The following is a 24,043-nucleotide window of genomic DNA, read 5'->3' on the forward strand; positions in this document are numbered from 1 at the left end:
ACACCCACGCATGGATGTCCCCCAAAACACATAGGCCGGTGTCTGATTAATGGGTACTGACTGCCACCTGGGTCAACATTACACTTTAGCCCCTGAGGGTATGTGGTCACGTCACTGTTCTCTCAGCAATGTAAACCCCAGCAGCACAGATATATATTGTATTCTCAAGTACCTTCAACAACCAGTAGATGGCGTCTGATTAGTTCCTGTTCAACCAGTAGATGGCATCTGATTAGTTCCTGTTCAACCAGTAGATGGCGTCTGATTAGTTCCTGTTCAACCAGTAGATGACGTCTGATTAGTTCCTGTTCAACCAGTAGATGACATCTGATTAGTTCCTGTTCAACCAGTAGATGACATCTGATTAGTTCCTGTTCAACCAGTAGATGGCGTCTGATTAGTTCCTGTTCAACCAGTAGATGACATCTGATTAGTTCCTGTTCAACCAGTAGATGGCGTCTGATTAGTTCCTGTTCAACCAGTAGATGACGTCTGATTAGTTCCTGTTCAACCAGTAGATGACATCTGATTAGTTCCTGTTCAACCAGTAGATGGCGTCTGATTAGTTCCTGTTCAACCAGTAGATGGCGTCTGATTAGTTCCTGTTCAACCAGTAGATGACGTCTGATTAGTTCCTGTTCAACCAGTAGATGACATCTGATTAGTTCCTGTTCAACCAGTAGATGACGTCTGATTAGTTCCTGTTCAACCAGTAGATGGCGTCTGATTAGTTCCTGTTCAACCAGTAGATGGCGTCTGATTAGTTCCTGTTCAACCAGTAGATGACGTCTGATTAGTTCCTGTTCAACCAGTAGATGGCGTCTGATTAGTTCCTGTTCAACCAGTAGATGACGTCTGATTAGTTCCTGTTCAACCAGTAGATGGCGTCTGATTAGTTCCTGTTCAACCAGTAGATGACGTCTGATTAGTTCCTGTTCAACCAGTAGATGACATCTGATTAGTTCCTGTTCAACCAGTAGATGGCGTCTGATTAGTTCCTGTTCAACCAGTAGATGGCGTCTGATTAGTTCCTGTTCAACCAGTAGATGGCGTCTGATTAGTTCCTGTTCAACCAGTAGATGGCATCTGATTAGTTCCTGTTCAACCAGTAGATGGCGTCTGATTAGTTCCTGTTCAACCAGTAGATGGCGTCTGATTAGTTCCTGTTCAACCAGTAGATGGCGTCTGATTAGTTCCTGTTCAACCAGTAGATGACATCTGATTAGTTCCTGTTCAACCAGTAGATGGCGTCTGATTAGTTCCTGTTCAACCAGTAGATGGCGTCTGATTAGTTCCTGTTCAACCAGTAGATGACGTCTGATTAGTTCCTGTTCAACCAGTAGATGGCGTCTGATTAGTTCCTGTTCAACCAGTAGATGGCGTCTGATTAGTTCCTGTTCAACCAGTAGATGGCGTCTGATTAGTTCCTGTTCAACCAGTAGATGGCGTCTGATTAGTTCCTGTTCAACCAGTAGATGGCGTCTGATTAGTTCCTGTTCAACCAGTAGATGGCGTCTGATTAGTTCCTGTTCAACCAGTAGATGACATCTGATTAGTTCCTGTTCAACCAGTAGATGACGTCTGATTAGTTCCTGCACAAGCTCAAACTCAAAGTGTATTGTGATCTCATTTGCTGATACGGACATTTCTCCTGGTCAACAGTTTCGCATATCATCATGGGATCTGGACACACCGATCTCTTATTGGCCAGGACTCTTAAACCTCTTCTTAAATCAGCCCTCTCTAAATTCTTATTGATTGCTGCTACACGCACACAATCATGTGATTATTGTGAATAAGTCAGATTAATATAATAGTTTGTTTAAATGTTTACATGCTTTGTAAGAAGAACAATTTCCCTAATAATCCCGTTTACATGGACACATCTGAAATCAGACTAGCCGATGGGATTTTTTTATAAAAACAGGAACATTTCCAATCCAAATAATTGTTCTACCAGAGCAACCGGCTTTATGCAAAAGCCTATTTGATTCTTAGCATGGACATATAACGTTTGTTTGTCAAAACCATTTCTAAGATGATACATAGGTTGTTCTGTGTTCACTCAAACATAAAAGGAGGGCTTGAGCTGCTGGCAGATCAAATACACAGCTGGAACGCCGATTCAGCTGTTTACACGTCCCAATAATTTGACAGTTTGCTCAGAAAATCAGGAAATGCTTACTTCGATTTTAACCGTACACCGATTAAGATAGTAATGTGTGTACATTACTCGGCCTTCTGCCATAATGAGTTGAATATGGCATCTGTTCGGGCAATACTTTTTGGGGTGGAAGGTAGCCTAGTGGTTAGAGCAGGTAGCCTAGTGGTTAGTGGAAGGTAGCCTAGTGGTTAGAGGCAGGTAACCTAGTGGTTAGAGCAGGTAGCCTAGTGGTTAGAGGCAGGTAGCCTAGTGGTTAGAGGCAGGTAGCCTAGTGGTTAGAGCAGGTAGCCTAGTAGTTAGAGGAGACAGGTAGCCTAGTGGTTAGAGCAGGTAGCCTAGTGGTTAGAGCAGGTAGTCTAGTGGTTAGAGGCAGGTAGTCTAGTGGTTAGAGGCAGGTAACCTAGTGGTTAGAGCAGGTAGCCTAGTGGCTAGAGCAGGTAGCCTAGTGGTTAGAGCAGGTAGTCTAGTGGTTAGAGCAGGTAGCCTAGTGGTTAGAGCAGGTAGTCTAGTGGTTAGAGCAGGTAGTCTAGTGGTTAGAGGCAGGTAGTCTAGTGGTTAGAGGCAGGTAGCCTAGTGGTTAGAGCAGGTAGCCTAGTGGTTAGAGCATTGGGCCAGTAACCAGCAGGTAGCCTAGTGGTTAGAGCAGGTAGCCTAGTGGTTAGAGCATTGGGCCAGTAACCAGCAGGTAGCCTAGTGGTTAGAGCAGGTAGCCTAGTGGTTAGAGCATTGGGCCAGTAACCAGCAGGTAGCCTAGTGGTTAGAGCAGGTAGCCTAGTGGTTAGAGCATTGGGCCAGTAACCAGCAGGTAGCCTAGTGGTTAGAGCATTGGGCCAGTAACCAGCAGGTAGCCTAGTGGTTAGAGCATTGGGCCAGTAACCAGCAGGTAGCCTAGTGGTTAGAGCAGGTAGCCTAGTGGTTAGAGCATTGGGCCAGTAACCAGCAGGTAGCCTAGTGGTTAGAGCAGGTAGCCTAGTGGTTAGAGCAGGTAGCCTAGTGGTTAGAGTGTTGGGCCAGTAACTGAAAGGTTGCTGGATTGAATCCCCGAGCTGACGAGGTAAAACATAATGTCGCTCTGCCCCCTGAACAGGCAGTTAACCCACTGTTCCTAGGCTGTCATTGAAAATAAGAATTTGTTCTTAACTGACTTGCCTAGTTAAATAAAACAACAAATTAAATATCACATTATTTGTGTGCATGTAAATGTACTCATTGTTTCTAATGTCCTATGCTAGTTGGCTGCAATGACCAAACTTCCATCGTGAAAAATATTTCGACAAATGTTGTTAACGCTGTTGATTGACTGAATTTCAGTTCAGAGTTAAATTTATCACATGCTTTCATGGCGCCATTGCATACGCAACAAATAATGACATGAAGGAATTCTTCACGCAGTAGCTTTTATTTTGTGACCAGGAGGAATATCATTGAGACCAAACATGCCCATTTAAGATGAAGGCTGGCATACCGTAAACAATCTTTAGTGGTTCTGTAGATACCGGTCATTGGAACCTGTTGTGGTGAGAGATTCTGGAGACACTGGCCATTGGAACCTGTTGTGGAGAGAGATTCTGTAGACTCTGGCCATTGGAACCTGCTGTTGAGAGAGATTCTGTAGACTCTGGCCATTGGAACCTGCTGTTGAGAGAGATTCTGTAGACTCTGGCCATTGGAACCTGCTGTTGAGAGAGATTCTGTAGACTCTGGCCATTGGAACCTGCTGTTGAGAGAGATTCTGTAGACTCTGGCCATTGGAACCTGCTGTGGAGAGAGATTCTGTAGACTCTGGCCATTGGAACCTGCTGTGGAGAGAGATTCTGTAGATACTGGCCATTGGAACCTGCTGTTGAGAGAGATTCTGTAGATACTGGCCATTGGAACCTGCTGTTGAGAGAGATTCTGGAGACACTGGCCATTGGAACGTGCTGTGGAGAGAGATTCTGGAGACACTGGCCATTGGAACCTGCTGTGGAGAGAGATTCTGTAGACACTGGCCATTGGAACCTGCTGTTGAGAGAGATTCTGTAGATACTGGCCATTGGAACCTGCTGTTGAGAGAGATTCTGGAGACACTGGCCATTGGAACGTGCTGTGGAGAGAGATTCTGTAGATACTGGCCATTGGAACCTGCTGTTGAGAGAGATTCTGTAGACACTGCCCATTGGAACCTGTTGTGGAGAGAGATTCTGTAGATACTGGCCATTGGAACCTGCTGTGGAGAGAGATTCTGGAGACACTGGCCATTGGAACCTGCTGTGGAGAGAGACAGACAAAGACATTCCCGGGAACACTTTAAACTCTGTTCAAGAATAGCATTTGACATTGTTATCAAATGTCTTATCTCACAGTTTTGTCAGCACTTTATCGTTAGTGTTGATTGTTATATTTAGTCAGGGCTATGGAGCACTTTTTCTCTCAATCAGTTGAATAATGTACTGTCATGTTTATGAAGTAGTTTTAAATGTACTTTATTTATATATATATATATATATATATTATGTGGACAGCTGGCACAACGTATTTGTATTTGTTTTCTTCAACGAAATGCACGAGTGACTGCTGATAGAAACACAAATATGTTTATTGGAAAGAGGAGAGGAAAGGAAAAAAGACAAACGCAACGAAACTTCTATTGAAATAACTTTAACACTGTTTAAATGAAAACAAGAAGAACAGCTGGATCTTTAGTCCCGTTGAACTATTGAAAATGTCTCTGTAGATATTTTGCGATTGACGTGTTTGGGAACTCGTATGAGGTTGCATGGCTCCCATAAATACAGTATATATTGAGTAGCTAGTAGCTACACAATTTTCACAACAGAACTTGAGAAGTTTGAAAAGAGGAAGAGTGTGAATGTATAGTACCAGTCAAAAGTCAAACGAGTCTGCAAAAGCTGTCATCAAGGCAAAAAGGAATCTCAAATATAAACATTTTATTTTGATTTGTTTAACACTTTTTTGGTTGCTACATGATTCCGTATGTGTTATTTCATAGTTTTGATGTCTTAAATATTATTATACAATGTAGAAAATAGTTTTAAAAAAAAAATAACAAAAAACCCTGCAATGAGTAGGTGTGTCCAAACTGTTGACTGGTACTATATGTGTACCCTAATATAAAGAGACTGCTCCTTTTCATAAGTATGTAAAGTGTTTTCCCAGTGTGTCCGAATGGAGGCCATTATTGCTACCAAAAAAGGAAACAGTGTTGACATATTGCATTTCTCCAAAAGTATAGTAGTAGTAGTGTGATTTGTCTTTGAAATGATATGTATTGCTTGAACTATGTGATGTTTATTAATTCAAAGATCAGACAGAAGGGCCAAAGGTCACATGTCAGCTACTGAAGAATGTGTAGTTATTTTTTATTAGGGCCACCTCTACTTCACTCGAGTTGTGGCACAATTACCTGTTAGTAGAAAACCCAAGCATTGATATGTGCTGAGTTGCAGACGTGGTCAGGCATTGTTACGTTGGTTCATTTGACTTTACAGTCCACCTGGTGTATTCTTACATTTACATGGTCAAACGTTGGGTTTCTTTGGTACCAGTAACACACATGTTTTGAATAATTTTTATTAAGTACCATGCAGAAAAACTGGCTTAACTGAAAGCACCAAGACTGTTAAAATGAAGCAACAGGACTGTAAAGTAAAGCAACAGGACTGTAAAGTAAAGCAACAGGACTGTAAAGTAAAGCAACAGGACTGTAAAGTAAAGCAACAGGACTGTAAAGTAAAGCCACAGGACTGTTAAAGTGAAGCAACAGGACTGTAAAGCAACAGGACTGTAAAGCAACAGGACTGTAAAGTAAAGCAACAGGACTGTAAAGTAAAGCAACAGGACTGTAAAGTAAAGCAACAGGACTGTAAAGTAAAGCCACAGGACTGTTAAAGTGAAGCAACAGGACTGTAAAGCAACAGGACTGTAAAGGGAAGCAACAGGACTGTAAAGCAACAGGACTGTAAAGCAACAGGACTGTAAAGCAACAGGACTGTAAAAGTAAAGCAACAGGACTGTAAAGCAACAGGACCGTAAAGTAAAGCAAGGGACTGTACAGTTAAGCAACAGGACTGTAAAGTTAAGCAACAGGACTGTAAAGCAACAGGACTGTAAAGCAACAGGACTGTAAAGTAAAGCAACAGGACTGTAAAGTGAACCAACAGGACTGTAAAGCAACAGGACTGTAAAGCAACAGGACTGTAAAGCAACAGGACTGTAAAGTAAAGCAACAGGACTGTAAAGTAAAGCAACAGGACTGTTAAAGGAAAGCAACAGGACTGTAAAGTAAAGCAACAGGACTGTAAAGTAAAGCAACAGGACTGTAAAGTAAAGCAACAGGACTGTAAAGTAAAGCAACAGGACTGTAAAGTTAAGCAACAGGACTGTAAAGTAAAGCCACAGGACTGTTAAAGTGAAGCAACAGGACTGTAAAGCAACAGGACTGTAAAGGGAAGCAACAGGACTGTAAAGCAACAGGACTGTAAAGCAACAGGACTGTAAAGCAACAGGACTGTAAAAGTAAAGCAACAGGACTGTAAAGCAACAGGACCGTAAAGTAAAGCAAGGGACTGTAAAGTTAAGCAACAGGACTTTAAAGTTAAGCAACAGGACTGTAAAGCAACAGGACTGTAAAGCAACAGGACTGTAAAGTAAAGCAACAGGACTGTAAAGTGAACCAACAGGACTGTAAAGCAACAGGACTGTAAAGCAACAGGACTGTAAAGCAACAGGACTGTAAAGCAACAGGACTGTAAAGTAAAGCAACAGGACTGTAAAGTAAAGCAACAGGACTGTTAAAGGAAAGCAACAGGACTGTAAAGCAACAGGACTGTAAAGTAAAGCAACAGGACTGTAAAGCAACAGGACTGTAAAGTAAAGCAACATGACTGTAAAGTAAAGCAACAGGACTGTAAATGGAAGCAACAGGACTGTAAAGCAACAGGACTGTAAAGCAACAGGACTGTAAAGTAAAGCAACAGGACTGTAAAGTAAAGCAACTGGACTGTAAAGCAACAGGACTGTAAAGTAAAGCAACAGGACTGTTAAAGTAAAGCAACAGGACTGTAAAGCAACAGGACTGTTAAAGTAAAGCAACAGGACTGTAAAGCAACAGGACTGTAAAGTAAAGCAACAGGACTGTTAAAGTAAAGCAACAGGACTGTAAAGCAACAGGACTGTTAAAGTAAAGCAACAGGACTGTAAAGCAACAGGACTGTAAAGCAACAGGACTGTAAAGCAACAGGTCTGTAAAGTAAAGCAACAGGACTGTAAAGTAAAGCAACAGGACTGTTAAAGTAAAGCAACAGGACTGTAAAGCAACAGGACTGTAAAGCAACAGGACTGTAAAGCAACAGGACTGTAAAGTAAAGCAACAGGACTGTAAAGTAAAGCAACAGGACTGTAAAGCAACAGGACTGTAAAGTAAAGCAACAGGACTGTAAAGCAACAGGACTGTAAAGTAAAGCAACAGGACTGTAAAGCAACAGGACTGTAAAGCAACAGGACTGTAATTTAAAGCAACAGGACTGTAAAGTAAAGCAACAGGACTGTAAAGTAAAGCAACAGGACTGTAAAGCAACATGACTGTAAAGCAACAGGACTGTAGAAGCAACAGGACTGTAAAGTAAAGCAACAGGACTGTAAAGTAAAGCAACAGGACTGTAAAGTAAAGCAACAGGACTGTAGAAGCAACAGGACTGTAAAGCAACAGGACTGTAAAGTAAAGCAACAGGACTGTAAAGTAAAGCAACAGGACTGTTAAAGGAAAGAGTTTTATGTATCAGGTAGACCAGCTCTGCTGAAAGGGGATGATGGTCTTTGTGAGTGAGTTGAGCTGGGTGACGTCATGACATTGAGTCCTCGTCAGAAGGATGACCTTTGCACACACCCAGATGGATTGAATGGGAGTAGGGTGAAGTTGCTCCTAGACACTGATCTTGGTTCAGTTTAGCATTTCCCCCACTAATGGTTAAGGTTAGGATTAGGGAAGGGAAAGCTGATCCTAGATCTGTACCCAGGGGAAACTTCACCTTGGAGCTGGATGGATGGTTGTAGAGTGTTGATGTCTTCATTCAAGCAAAAATTGATTGTCAGCACAGGGTTTGATGAGACTGATTTAGTGAGAAGAAGCATGTGTGTGAGTGTGTGAGAGACATAGCAGAGAGGCTGACAATCAGAAAGGGGAAAAAGTGGATGGAATTACAGGTAGTTTTTTTGTATTTTCGTGCATGGCTTGGCATGTGACGGAATGTTGATGCTCCTGTACAGGGAGTTAGAATGAACGGGGTATATTGGCTATTTGCAGCTATGCTTTGTCAATGTTGAAGAGCCAGATATATTCTCCTGCATCTGTTTAGCCACAGCTTTAAGATACTACACAGTGAAGTGGTGAATGTCTCCCCCATACACTGACGATGTCTCCTGTCAGTGGTTAAATAAGAGCCATTTTATAGAGATTATTTCATTGTTTTGTTTTGTTTTGTTGTTGCTTGAAATGTAACCGTCCACGAGCTTGCTCTCTTCTAGAATGTTCACTTAGACATGTTCTAGAACTTTTCTCAGTGTTCTGAGCGACTGGTTTATTAATGTCTGAAACCAACTACAAATGTATTGTCTTTTAATGAGTATTATGCTGCCATTTTATTTTTGTAAATGAGGGGAGAAAAGTAATTTTAGATGAACGAGTTATGGAACCATGACTGCAAGGTGATGATGAGGAAATGTGTATTTATATTCTCGTTTAAAAAAAATTAGGGCTTTGTCCAGTTTACAGTGGCCTTATTTTCGTTAGGAGACGTTACTCTACTGTTGTAGCACTGGTACACGATTGAAAGTTTGAACAAAACACCTTTTTAAAAAGTAAACAAAACAAGTATTTTTCTTGAAATACTGTTACTGAAGTATCTCTCTGTAAATGTGTAGTTTTCTGAATGTATTTGTTCATCCTGACACCATAGTGTAGCTGTTTGTTATTTGCCGTTTCACTGCAGTTTTTTCCTCCAGGCTGACTCACCTGTATGGGTTCAGTCGCTGTTATACTGTATCTTTGGTTATTTATTTAACAAGAATAGGCTCTGTGGTTTGACCTTTAACCTAGGCATGAATAAGACATATGATCTGGGCAAATGTAGTGATTTATTTAATGTTGAATTTAGACGATGTCCGATCCACTGAATTAACACTTTTTATTTTTTTTAAAATCAAGATAAATGTACCATTTTATTTATGAAGTTGATATTAAGTGTACATTTAATACACATTTGTACTTTAGTAAACCTTACAATATTTACGGCATGGTTACTTTGAAGAATTTATTGTATTTAATGATATAACGATATGATACAGAGCCTACAGAAAATACTCATGGAACGTTGACAGATTCTACATTTTCTAGTGTTACAGAATGTATTGTATTTAATGACATAACGATATGATACAGAGCCTACAGAAAATACTCATGGAACGTTGACGGATTCTACATTTTCTAGTGTTACAGAATTTATTGTATTTAATGACGTAACGATATGATGACGATAATGATGATTTAATCCATTTAGAAACACAGAGCCTACAGAAAATATTCATAGCCGTTGACGGATTCTACATTTTCTACAGCCTGAATAAATATTTGGATTTCTTCCATCGACACACAATAACCTATAATGGCAAAGTGAAAATATACGTTTATTTACAAATGTCATCAAATGTATTGAAAATTAAATACAGAAATGTCACATTTACATAAGTATTCACAACCCCCTGAGTCGATGAATGTTAGAATATTTTACCCTGAGTCTTTCTGGGTAAGTCTCTAAGAGTTTTACACACCTGGATTGTACGAAGTTTTCGAATTATTATTTTTTTTTACTTATTCAAACTCTGTCAAGTTGGTTGTTGATCGTTGCTAGACAGACATTTTCAAGTCTTGACATAAATGTCCATGCCTATTTAAGTCAAAACTGTAACTAGGCCACTCTGATACATTCAATGTCGTCTTGGAAAGCAACTCCTGTGTATATTTGGCTTTGTGTTTAAGGTTATTGTCCTGCTGAAAGGTGAATTTGCCTCCCAGTGTCTATGCTAGGATTTTGCCTGTGCTTAGCTCTAGTCTGTATATTTCTATCCCAAAAACAATTCCCTAGCCTTTGCCGATGACAAGCATACCCATAACATGATGCAGCCACCACCATGCTTGAAAATATGAAGAGTTGTACTCAGTGATGTTTTGTGTTGGATTTACCCCAAACATAACACGTTGTATTCATGACATAAAGCTAATTTCTTTGCCACATTTTTTTGCAATTTTACTTTAGTGCCTTAATGCAAACAGGATGCATGTTTGGGAATATTTTATTCTGTTTAGGCTTTCTTCTTTTCATTAAGTCAATATTGTGGAGTAACTACAATGTTGTTGATCCATCCTCAGTTCTCTCCGATCACAGCCATTAAACTCTGTAACTGTTTTAAAGTCACCATTGACCTCATGGTGAAATCCCTGAGTGGTTTCCTTCCTCTCCGGCAACTGAGTTAGGAAGGACACCTTTATCTTTGTAGTGACTGGGTGTATTGAAACACCATCCAAAGTGTAATTAAAAAGTTCACCATGCTCAAAGGGATATTCAATGTCTGCTTTTTGTTTTTTTTACCCTTCCAATAGGTGCCCTTCTTTGTGAGGCCTTGAAAAACCTCCCTGGTCTTTGTGGATGAGTCTGTGTTTGGAATTCACTGCTCGACTGAGGGACCTTACAGATAATTGTATGTGTGGGGGTACAGAGATTAATTATTCATTTAAAATGATGTTTAAACACTATTATTGCACACAGAGTCCCATGCATCTTATTATGGGACTTATTAAAGCACATGTTTACTCCTGAACGTGTTTATGTTTGCCATAACAAAGGGGTCGAATACTTATTGACTCAAGATTGGCTTTTAATTGTTCATTAATTTGCAAAAATTTCTACAAATTTCTAATTCCTCTTTGACATTATGGGGTTATTGTGTGTAGGCCAATGAAACAAAATAAATTCAGGCTGTAACAAAAACTAAATCTAAGAAACGGGGTTGTGAACACTTTCTGAAGGCACTGTGTCATGGGGAAATCTGTGAATTGCAAGAAATATGAACAATTGTATTTAATTGTAGCATTAATTTAGTCTTCCTACTGATATAGAGTTCTTCTTCTGCCAATAATAATAACGTATGTTCTTGTGTCAGAGGACTTAGTTATGTCTGTTAGACCTTGACTAGTAGGGCTGGCCTAGATACCTCTGACTGTTTTCTATTCCAATGAGAACAAACATCACAACAGAGTGTGAACGGCAGGGGCACTCCTTTCACAAATCAGAACAATGACATAGATATTGAACATTTTAACATAGACGCTGCCATAGTGTTGAAGAACAAAACATTGGTCTAGCCCATTATTGAGAGTACCGTACAAAGTATCACTAGGCAGCATTTAAATCAAACTCTTGATAACATCTAGTTCAGCAGAAATCATATCAAATTTTACTGTTTTCAGATGCTCAGCACCATTGACTCACAAAGCACTCAATGCATTGAGAACAGAGACATTTTTTTACGATGAACCCTAAACTTTTCCATGAGAAAAATCAAAGAGACAAGTGGTGTGTGCTTGTCAACGATAAGAACATTGTGGTTTTTTTTTTTCTCTCTCTCTCTAATTTTACTGCTGCTGCTGTAAATGCTGTTTGTCAACATTGTCAAATGTTCTAATCGTCGTTAAATCACAGCACAAGTTCCTGAGCAGCCATTTTGTCTATAAACTTCTGACTGTCTGTCACAAAACACAGATGAGAGTCTCCCAGAGCCATGTTGCAGACCACAGTAGCAAACCCCCTTTAAAGACAGCCTTCACATGGACGTCCCCAGCCAGGGAACCTCCTCTCAAAAAAGGCAGTAATGTTTCTGATAATCTTTTTTGGGGTTATTTCGATTATCTAGATTAAAATACTTCAGCCACACTTATTCACACACACATAAATGTATGTTGCCCTGCTATCAACTGTAAAGGTAGATTCTTAGGGAACATGGTGTGGTGTGTGGGGGGGGGGGGGGTCTTTACTTATTGGTTTGGACTATCTTCTAGACTCCATGAGACATTCACATACTGAGTTTGAAAAGAGCAGCAGTGTAGCAGATTGTCTGATTGAAGGATGGCAAAGACGAGGAGCTGTACTTTTATACCTGATGCTTTGTAAATGTTTTCTATGTGCAGTATTTGATCATGTAAAACTGGTATTTTTTTTTTTTGTGGTTTGTAATGCTGCATAATTGATTACTTAGGGTGCACGTAGTTTTTTTGTACGAAAAATTGTACCAAATGGATGAAAAATAAACAACAACAACAACAACAATAATACAAAAAGTTCCACGTTTTTCGGGTTCCTGTCATTTGCCCCTTTACCGTCTGGACTCAAAAGTCAATAAAGTTTTATTCGAATCACCACTTTGTTTGCCCATGATGTCATTGTGTAACTGATTTCTACTCTGTCACTTCAGGACGTATCAAGGGTGGAGAGAAATATGAAAATACAGTATTTCAACAAAAACATATTTTTATTACTTGATTTCCCCCCCCCCCCCACCTCACACATAGACAAGCCTTTTATTTTTTAAATATATTTCACAATTTAGATACACAAACAGATGATTGTCTGAAAACGAAACAAGCAGATGGAACATAACTAATACACGTATTATTCATATAGATTAAGACTAAATATACAGGAGGGAAAAAAAAGTTTTTTGATGATCGAGAAAATAGTCAGGAAACATCCTTATACGTAGGAGGTGATGGTGCTGAACTATGGCTGACGTGGTGTCATATCACTAATGATCAACACACCTGTAGAAGGTGATGGTGCTGAACTATGGCTGACGTGGTGTCATATCACTAATGATCAACACACCTGTAGAAGGTGATGGTGCTGAAATATGGCTGACGTGGTGTCATATTACACACCTGTAGAAGGTGATGGTGCTGAACTATGGCTGACGTGGTGTCATATTACACACCTGTAGGAGGTGATGGTGCTGAACTATGGCTGACGTGGTGTCATATTACACACCTGTAGAAGGTGATGGTGCTGAACTATGGCTGACGTGGTGTCATATTACACACCTGTAGGAGGTGATGGTGCTGAACTATGGCTGACGTGGTGTCATATTACACACCTGTAGGAGGTGATGGGGCTGAACTATGGCTGACGTGGTGTCATATTACACACCTGTAGAAGGTGATGGTGCTGAACTATGGCTGACGTGGTGTCATATTACACACCTGGGGCGGCAGCGTAGCCTAGTGGTTAGAGCGTTGGACTAGTAACCGGAAGGTTGCGAGTTCAAACCCCCGAGCTGACAAGGTACAAATCTGTCGTTCTGCCCCTGAACAGGCAGTTAACCCACTGTTCCCAGGCCGTCATTGAAAATAAGAATTTGTTCTTAACTGACTTGCCTGGTTAAATAAAGGTAAAATAAATAAAAAAATAAAATAAAACCTGTAGAAGGTGATGGTGCTGAACTATGGCTGACGTGGTGTCATATTACACATACTGTAGAAGGTGATGGTGCTGAACTATGGCTGACGTGGTGTCATATTACACACCTGTAGAAGGTGATGGTGCTGAACTATGGCTGACGTGCTGTCATATTACACACCTGTAGGAGGTGATGGTGCTGAACTATGGCTGACGTGGTGTCATATCACTAATGATCAACACACCTGTAGAAGGTGATGGTGCTGAAATATGGCTGACGTGGTGTCATATTACACACCTGTAGAAGGTGATGGTGCTGAACTATGGCTGACGTGGTGTCATATTACACACCTGTAGAAGGTGATGGTGCTGAACTATGGCTGACGTGGTGTCATATTACACACCTGTAGGAGGTGATGGTGCTGAACTATGGCTGACGTGGTGTCATATTACACACCTGTAGGAGGTGATGGTGCTGAACTATGGCTGACGTGGTGTCATATTACACACCTGTAGGAGGTGATGGTGCTGAACTATGGCTGACGTGGTGTCATATTACACACCTGTAGAAGGTGATGGTGCTGAACTATGGCTGACGTGGTGTCATATTACACACCTGTAGAAGGTGATGGTGCTGAACTATGGCTGACGTGGTGTCATATTACACACCTGTAGAAGGTGATGGTGCTGAACTATGGCTGACGTGGTGTCATATTACACACCTGTAGGAGGTGATGGTGCTGAACTATGGCTGACGTGGTGTCATATTACACACCTGTAGGAGGTGATGGTGCTGAACTATGGCTGACGTGGTGTCATATTACACACCTGTAGAAGGTGATGGTGCTGAACTATGGCTGACGTGGTGTCATATTACACACCTGTAGGAGGTGATGGTGCTGAACTATGGCTGACGTGGTGTCATATTACACACCTGTAGGAGGTGATGGTGCTGAACTATGGCTGACGTGGTGTCATATTACACACCTGTAGGAGGTGATGGTGCTGAACTATGGCTGACGTGGTGTCATATTACACACCTGTAGGAGGTGATGGTGCTGAACTATGGCTGACGTGGTGTCATATTACACACCTGTAGAAGGTGATGGTGCTGAACTATGGCTGACGTGGTGTCATATTACACACCTGTAGAAGGTGATGGTGCTGAACTATGGCTGACGTGGTGTCATATTACACACCTGTAGAAGGTGATGGTGCTGAACTATGGCTGACGTGGTGTCATATTACTAATGATCAACACACCTGTAGAAGGTGATGGTGCTGAACTATGGCTGACGTGGTGTCATATTACACACCTGTAGAAGGTGATGGTGCTGAACTATGGCTGACGTGGTGTCATATCACTAATGATCAACACACCTGTAGAAGGTGATGGTGCTGAACTATGGCTGACATGGTGTCATATCACTAATGATCAACACACCTGTAGAAGGTGATGGTGCTGAACTATGGCTGACGTGGTGTCATATTACTAATGATCAACACACCTGTAGAAGGTGATGGTGCTGAACTATGGCTGACGTGGTGTCATATTACACACCTGTAGGAGGTGATGGTGCTGAACTATGGCTGACGTGGTGTCATATTACACACCTGTAGGAGGTGATGGTGCTGAACTATGGCTGACGTGGTGTCATATTACTAATGATCAACACACCTGGTGAAGGTGATGGTGCTGAACTATGGCTGCGTGGCATCCCAATGCTTTTCCACAGGTCCACTGCATTCCTTTGCACCATCTCTGCACATGAATCAGCTATTGCCTGGACAGTGTTAATCTAAGACGAGGCTGCCCAATCAATGATCATGGAGAGAGCTCTTCTGTAGGTATTCAGTCCCAACCATAATTTAAAATCACACCTGATTCTACTTACTGCCTGCTCACCAACGCCTTAACGAGCTAAATCGGGTATGTTAGGTTAGGGTCGGAGCAAAAACATGCAAGGAACGGCAGCCCTGATCTAACAAGACCGTTTTATAACCTCTAAATAACCTCTAAACCTTTATAACCACTCACACTCTTCGGGATTGCACTGAGCAACATGAGCTGAGGTGTGTGGTTGTTTCAAGTAGAAACTGCGAGCTGCATCTAAGAAATATAATCACAATATAGAATTGGTTACTTAAGGACAAAGTGTCTGGTCTGGTCTGCAGTTGCTGTGTTGATGATAGGTCAAAACTGTGCTATAACTTAGTTATAATTGACCAAAAATAGCCCCTATCACTCTCTCTCTGTCTCTCTCCCTCTCTCTCTCCCTCTCTCTGTCTCTCTAGCTCTCTCTCCCTCTCTCTCTCCCTATCTATCTCCCTCTCTCTCTCTAGCTCTCTCTCCCCATCTCTCTCTCTCTGTCTTTCTAGCGCTCTCTCTCTCTGTCTCTGTAGCACTCTCTCTCTCTGTCTCTCTCTCCCTATTTATCTCCCTATCGCTCTCTCTCTCTCTCTCTCTCTCTCTCTCTCTCTCTCTCCCTAGCTCTCTCTCCCTATCTCTCCCTGTCTCTCTAGCTCTCTCTCCCCATCTGTCTCTCCAGCTCTTTCTCTCTCACTATCTATCTATCGCTCTCTGTCTCTCCAGCTCTCTCCCTATCTCTCTCTCTCTCCCTGTCTCTCTCACTTTGTGTCTCCTTGCTTCTCTTACGTTCCCTGCATATCTGCCCGTTTCTGCCCCTCTCTCTTTCACAGTGGCAACGTAATATTAATAACTAGCCCACATGCTGTACTCCCTATTTGTCACGCCCTAACCTTAGTTATCTTTGTTTTCTTTATTATTTTGGTTAGGTCAGGGTGTGACGAGGGTGGGTATGTGTGTTTTTTGTCTTGGTATTGTCTAGGTAAATGTAGGTCTATGGTGGCCTGAATTGGTTCCCAATCAGAGACAGCTGTTTATCGGTGTCTCTGATTGGGGATCCTATTTAGGTAGCCATTTTCCCTTTTGGTGTTTGTGGGTTATTGTCTATGTGTAGTTAGTTGCCTGTCAGCACTGGTGTCTTATTATAGCTTCACGTGTCATTTTGTTATTTTGTTGAGTGTTTCTTCGTTAATTAAAGAAGATGTATTCATATCACACTGCGCCTTGGTCTCATCAATACGACGAACGTGACGATATCCAAACCGGTGCATCTCCCCCCGGGCCAGTGTCAGACGTGGTCCTTCAGAATATGGAATATGTCTTTTGTGAATTCATCTTTTACATTATTTACCTCATCATGCATTTATAATAATCATAATAGTAGCCTAGTAATAACAATAATAAACAGATGCTATTAGTTTTTATTTGTTTGCGTGTGAGTAAACAGACCTGGGGGTCGGGCGCTGACTAAATAAGGAATGATTGGCATATACCCAGTGGCCAATCGCTGATAGTCAACAAAAAAAAGAGAAAGTTAAGCATAACAAATGTCTGCTGTCCGAAACTCCAATAGCTTTACAGGCTGGTCAACAGGCTGGTCAACAGGCTGGTCAACAGGCTGGTCAACAGGCTGGTCAACAGGCTGGTCAACAGGCTGATCAACAGGCTGGTCAACAGGCTGGTCAACAGGCTGGTCAACAGGCTGGTCAACAGGCTGATCAACAGGCTGATCAACAGGCTGGTCAACAGGCTGGTCAACAGGCTGGTCAACAGGCTGGTCAACAAATGTCCCAAATGTCATTCTATCCTCTAGTGCACTACTTCTGATGGCTCTGGTCAAAAGTAGTGCACTTGCAAGGGGATAGCATGCCACTTGGGACGCTGATATGAAGAGCTCTGCTATTGGTGGACTGAGAACAGAAGGAGTCCTAGAGCTCTGCTATTGGTGGACTGAGAACATAAGTAGTCCTAGAGCTCTGCTATTGGTGGACTGAGAACAGAAGGAGTCCTAGAGCTCTGCTATTGGTGGACTGAAAACAGAAGGAGTCCTAGAGCTCTGCTATTGGTGGACTGAGAACAGAAGTAGTCCTAGAGCTCTGCTATTGGTGGACTGAGAACATAAGTAGTCCTAGAGCTCTGCTATTGGTGGACTGAGAACATAAGTAGTCCTAGAGCTCTGCTATTGGTGGACTGAGAACATAAGTAGTCCTGGAGCTCTGCTATTGGTGGACTGAAAACAGAAGGAGTCCTGGAGCTCTGCTATCCGTCCCAAGCCCGACGGGCCCCAACATCGGATTAGGGCCGGGTAGGGCCGTTTTTTATTTTCTTCTCATCAATAACTAGGCTACTGGTATGGCTCGCATATCATTAAATGATCATTAAAATGTTGAAGCTGAGCCATTTGCACGTGCTCTGCAATGCAGTATAGTCATACCTGACTAAGATCATAACGTGGCATTAGAAGTGCTTCAACTTTGTCAAATATAAGACAGGAGAGATTATTTGACAGAAAATAATAATGTTCCTTGAGTGACAATTAGCTAACTGCCCTCGTCATTGAGCAGCCCAAAGCGGAGCCGTCGCTATGGTTACTCACAGACTCAGAGCACCATGAGCAGAGCGCATGCAGAGCGAGCTGTGTGCAGGGAGTGAGTGACAGACAGAGCAGATAATGGATTTACTAACAGAGGAAGTGATTTCTGATTTTGGGCTTCGTGCAGGGCTGGGCCTTAAAGTTAGCAGAAGCAATTGGGCCTGGGCATGGTAGGGCCTGAATGTTGCCTGGCATTGGTAGAGCTCTGGCTTAAAATGCATGCCTGTGCAGGGCTCTAAGTAGTCCTACGGAACCTGAAATAGATTCAGACACAGTCAGAGAACATTCAAAGACTTACATTCATTGACAGGCAGCCAGAGAACATTCAAAGACTTACATTCATTGACAGGCAGCCAGAGAACATTCAAAGACTTACATTCATTGACAGGCAGTCCGAGAACAACCAACCACTTAGATGAATTGACAATAACACTGATAGTATACTCATACATAGATAGCCTGAATACATTCATAGGAACAACATACTTAATGACATTGAGAGACGTTATTTTAGATTGAACTAACTACAGATGATAGTCAGGCAGTGAGAGGGGACAGAACAAAGACAGATTCAGTGCAGGGTTGTGCGCAGTTCAATTCTCAATTCAGGGGTTGAATGTTGTCCGTTTCAATTTTAATTCAATGCTTCAATTTGTTTTCTATAAGAATTCTTAATTTCATGAATTGGCGGAAGTGACCCCTTTGCCTAATTCAGAGATACACATACATTCATAGTGTGGTCACTGAGACATTCCTAGACGTGTGCACAAAGAGACAATAAATATACAGACATACTGTTCAGATAGTAGACATTCATAGATAAGACATTCATGTCATACAATCTCGAATAGACATCGATCAAATGTATAAACCTGTGTATTCTACAACTATCATACACACGACTGTCGGTGGTCAAATAGGTCACGTCCTAAATGCCACGCTATTCCCTACATAGTGCACTACTTTTGACAGATCCCCTATGGGCCCTAAATACAGTAGGTGCACTAAATAGGGAATAGGTTGTAGTTTTGGACACAAAAAAATTATTCTCTGTCCTCACAATGACCTAGATTCACAGTTAGGGGCCTTTCCAGAAAGCAGGATTAAATTAGCCAGCTAATTTTGACCAACAGTCAGATATCTCTCTTAATTTTCTGGTAAATTGTTTGGTTTTCTGTTTCATTTTGAAAGCTAAACTTGAATATGTGTTGTTGGTTGTCAAGTCAATTACAATTGTCAAGTCAATCTCTCTCTCTCTACATATACATATATATATATATATAAAACAAATTAAATGTAATTTCCAAATATTTAGGACAGTTCATTAAGTACAGCTGGCTAACTCATTGATCCTGCTTCCTGGAAGAGCCCCCTGTACTCAACACTTTATTTTTCTCCTTTCTTCCCTCCTTATCTCCTTCCCTCCTTATCTCCCTTCTCTCCTTCTCTCACTTATATACAGGAAGGCCTTCACTTACATGTCATATTGAGGATGTGGCTAGGGTTACAAACTTTCCCCAAATTCCCAGAAATCCTGCTTGTCCGCTCCTGATTTCTGAGATCCTTCCAAACAGGATTTTGGGTAAATTCCTGGAATTTCAGGAACGTTTAGGTATTTTTTGCCACCCTAGGCGTAGCACAGTGAGTGTTGATATGCTCAATAGATCATACTACAAAGAATCGTGATATAGCTAGCTAAACTATTAAAAAAAACAATGTAACCAGAGGGGTTATTAGCTAGACTAGCATACCTGCTAATTTGATCCTTTAACATGAAAATGAATAGCCATCCTATTCAGTAACGGTCAACAGTTTTACAACACCGACTCATTCAAGGGTTTTACTTTATTTTTTAAAACTATTTTCTACATTGTAGAATAATAGTGAAGACATCAAAACTATGAAATAACACATATGGAATCATGTCGTAACCCCAAAACGAAGTGTCAAACAAATCAAAATGTATTTTATATTTGAGATTCGTCACCCTTTGCCTTGATGACAGTTTTGCACACTCTTGGCATTCTCTTAACCAGCTTCATGAGGTAGTCACCTGGAATGCATTTCAATTAACAGGTGCGCCTTGTTAAAAGTTAACTTGTGGAATTTCTTTACTTCTTAACGCATTTGAGACAATCAGTTGTGTTGTGACAAGGTAGGGGTGGTATACAGAATATAGCCCTATTTAGTAAAAGACCAAGTCCATATTATGGCAAGAACAATTCAAATAAGCAAAGAGAAATGACAGTCCATCATTACTTGAAGACATCACTCAATACAGAACATTTCAAGAACTTTGAAAGTTTCTTCAAGTGCAGTCGCAAAAACCATCAAGATCCATGATGAAACTGGCTCTCATGAGGACTGCCACAGGAAAGGAAGACCCAGAGTTACCTCTGCTGCAGAGGATAAGTCCATTAGAGGTACCAGACTCAGAAATTGCAGCCCAAATAAATGCTTTACAGAGTTCAAGTAACAGACACATCTCAACATCAACTGTTCATAGGAGACTGTGTGAATCAATCCTTCATGTTCGAATTGCTGCAAAGAAACCACTACTAAAAGGACACCAATAATAAGAAGAGACTTGCTTGGGCCAAGAAACACGATCAATGGACATTAGATTTGTGCACATTTTTCCTTTGTTCTGATGAGTCCAAATTAGAGATTTTTGGTTCCAACCGCCATGTCTTTGTAAAATGCGGTGTGGGTGAACGGATGATCTCCGCATCTGGGGTTCCCACAGTGAAGCATGGAGGAGGAGGTGTGATGGTGTCGGGGTGCTTTGCTGGTGACACTGTCTGTGATTTATTCAGATTTTCAAGGCGCACTTAACCAGCATGGCTACCACAGCATTCTGCAGCGATACGCCATCCCATCTGGTTTTTGCTTAGTGGGACTATCATTTGTTTTTCAACAGGACAATGACCAAACACACCTCCAGGCTGTGTAAGGGCTATTTGACCAAGAAGGAGAGTGATGGAGTGCTGCATCAGATGACCTGGCCTCCACAATCCCCTGACTTCAACCAAACTGTGATGGTTTGGGATGAGTTGGACCGCAGAGTGAAGGAAAAGCAGCCAACAAGTGCTCAGCATATGTGGGAACTCCTTCAAGACGGTTGGAAAAGCATTCCAGCATTCCTGGTTGAGAGAACACCAAGAGTGTGCAAAGTTGTCATCAAGGCAAAGGGTGGCTATTTGAAAAATCTCAAATGGATTTGTTTAACACTTTTTTTTGGTTACTACATGGTTCCATATGTGTTATTTCATAGTGTTGATGTCTTCACTATTATTCTACAATGTAAAAAATAGTACAAATAAAGAAAAACTCTTGAATGAGGCGGTGTTGTGAACCTTTTGACTGGTGATGTATATATCGCACTGCTTTAAATGTCCTCTACATGTTTGAAAGTAACTAATATTGTATAAATCACTAGTATGCTAATCGTTTAGTACAATAGCAATACAATACCCAACACATCTGCCCTAGCAATTACTAGCCATAATAAAGCTCTCCTGTCATCTTTGGTTTCTGATTAGCCGGTCGTTGTTTAAAGGACAATTGACTAAGAATCCATTATCTATATAGTTCACTACTTTTTAGCAGATCCCTATAGACCCTGGTCTAAAGTAGTGCCCTATAAAGGGAATATAGTGCCATTTGGAATACATCCCAGATCTATTCAAACTAGGGTGGAGACTAAACTAACTGAAGTCTGTTTCAAACCAGGAATAGATTAGTTGGATGAGTTTTTCAGGAATAGTTAGAGGAGTTCTTCAGGAATAGTTTAGTTGGATGAGTTCATCAGAAATAGTTCAGTTGGATGAGTTTCAGGAATAGTTCAGTTGGAGGAGTTCTTCCGGAATAGTTCAGGAATAGTTCAGTTGGATGAGTTCTTCAGGAATAGTTTAGTTAGATGAGTTCATCAGGAATAGTTCAGTTGGATGAGTTCTTCAGGAATAGTTCAGTTGGATGAGTTCTTCGGGAATAGTTCAGTTGGATGAGTTCTTCGGGAATAGTTCAGTTGGATGAGTTCTTTGGGAATAGTTCAGTTGGATGAGTTCTTCAGGAATAGTTCAGTTGGATGAGTTCTTCAGGAATAGTTCAGTTGGATGTTCTTCAGGAAGAGTTCAGGAATAGTTCAGTTGGATGAGTTCTTTAGGAATAGTTCAGTTGGATGAGTTCTTCGGGAATAGTTCAGTTGGATGAGTTCTTCGGGAATAGTTCAGTTGGATGAGTTCTTCAGGAATAGTTCAGTTGGATGAGTTCTTCAGGAATAGTTCAGTTGGATGAGTTCTTCAGGAATAGTTCAGTTGGATGAGTTCTTCAGGAATAGTTCAGTTGGATGAGTTCTTCAGGAATAGTTCAGTTGGATGAGTTCTTCAGGAATAAAGGCTGATACACACAACCCCCCCCCCCCCCCCCCCCCCCCACACACACACGCACACACGCGCACACACGCACACTGGATATGAGATGTATTCTATGCTGTGGTCCCAGTTCAGTATGACCTCTGTGATGTCTTCAACTCTGAGCCCTGTCCTTTGATTGGTCGTAGAATGATCTGAAGGCAAGCATGGAAATGGCTCTGAAATAAGGAGAGGAGAGGAGAGGAGAGATCGAAAACGCGCCTAAGTAAACTACCCACCCTACTTCTCTTCCTCATCCTCCTCCCATGTTATCTAAAATGTCTGATGGAAAGTTCATTCGAAAACTCCCCCGAAACCTTCCCAAGCACCACTGCTGCTCAGTGACATCAACTTCCTCTTCGGGTGATGACATCACTTCCAGACGTGAGACGTCGTCATGTGGTTGGAGCTTTGAGTCTTTGGTCCGCCGATGTGCTGACTGCCGTATCCCGTCATGGCGTTGGTGCCGTAGAAGTTCACCCCCGCCATATGCTGGGTCATCTGGTGTGGGGGGGAATCGCATGTGCGCACACACACACACACACGCGCGAACACACGGACAAACACAGATTTTAATACTATAGTCAAATGTTATGTAAATATACAGTTACACACATATTGGCTCATTGAAACACAGTCAAACACAGTCATTTCCTCTCACACACGGTCCTCACAAGTATAGTAATACAAACACACACACACACACACACATTCCAGGTGTGTCTCTCTCACCTGAGTGATGGCGCACTGATCCTGCTGTACCTGCTGAGGCACGGACGCCACTCCGCATGTCATGCCTTTCTGTTGACGTCCAATGATGCTTTGTTGCTGTGCTCCCATGATGCCGTTATGTTGCACTCCCATCATGCCGCTCTGCTGAGATCCCATCATGCCGCACTGCTGAGCTCCCATCATGCCGCTCTGCTGAGATCCCATCATGCCGCTCTGATGAGCTCCCATCATGCCGCTCTGCTGAGCTCCCATCATGCCGTTCTGCTGAGCGCCCATCATGCCTCTCTGCTGAGCGCCCATCATGCCTCTCTGCTGAGCTCCCATCATGCCGCTCTGCTGAGCTCCCATCATGCCGCTCTGCTGAACTCCCATCATGCCGCACTGCTGAGCTCCCATCATGCCGTTCTGCTGAGCTCCCATCATAACACTCTGCTGAGCTCCCATAATGCTTTGCTGATGATTTATCATGCTGTGTGGCACTCCTGCCATGAACGGGGATGTGTTGACTGCTTGCCCCATGACACCCTGTTGAGCCATAAAGCCATTCTGTTGTGCCGCCACCATTCCATTCTGCTGAGCTCGCATAACACTTTGCTGTTGCCCTCCCATCATGCCGTTCTGCTGCTGACCACTCAGGGCCATCATTGAGTGTGATGTCACCATGGCTCCTCCCATCGCTCCCCCCTCCGTGGCCAGGGAATGGTATGATCCGTAGTAGCCCAGCTGGGCTGGGTTCATGTACAGGCCAGCTGGAGATACAAAGTTAAACCACTC

General features: G+C 42.0%; 1 protein-coding gene and 1 long non-coding RNA gene across 2 annotated transcripts in view; one reads left to right on the forward strand and one right to left on the reverse strand.

The window, feature by feature from the left end:
- The window catches only part of LOC149975653 (uncharacterized), a 217,895-nt gene extending 196,743 nt beyond the window's left edge, over window positions 1-21,152 (forward strand). The window contains exon 3 of the long non-coding RNA XR_016488634.1: window positions 21,046-21,152. This is a non-coding gene — a long non-coding RNA (uncharacterized LOC149975653). The remainder of the gene's footprint in view (window positions 1-21,045) is intronic.
- Window positions 19,536-24,043, reverse strand: part of LOC110517586 (stromal membrane-associated protein 2) — a 55,512-nt gene continuing 51,004 nt past the window's right edge. Inside the window, exons 9-10 of the mRNA XM_036953659.2 lie at window positions 23,270-24,018; window positions 19,536-23,038 (exon numbers count right to left, since the gene is read on the reverse strand). Coding sequence (XP_036809554.2) covers window positions 22,910-23,038; window positions 23,270-24,018 — 878 coding nt within the window. The 3' untranslated portion in view covers window positions 19,536-22,909. The remainder of the gene's footprint in view (window positions 23,039-23,269; window positions 24,019-24,043) is intronic.

Source organism: Oncorhynchus mykiss, chromosome 18 (assembly GCF_057628025.1).
Source record: "Oncorhynchus mykiss isolate SJ-2025 chromosome 18, ASM5762802v1, whole genome shotgun sequence".
NCBI lineage: Eukaryota > Metazoa > Chordata > Actinopteri > Salmoniformes > Salmonidae > Oncorhynchus > Oncorhynchus mykiss.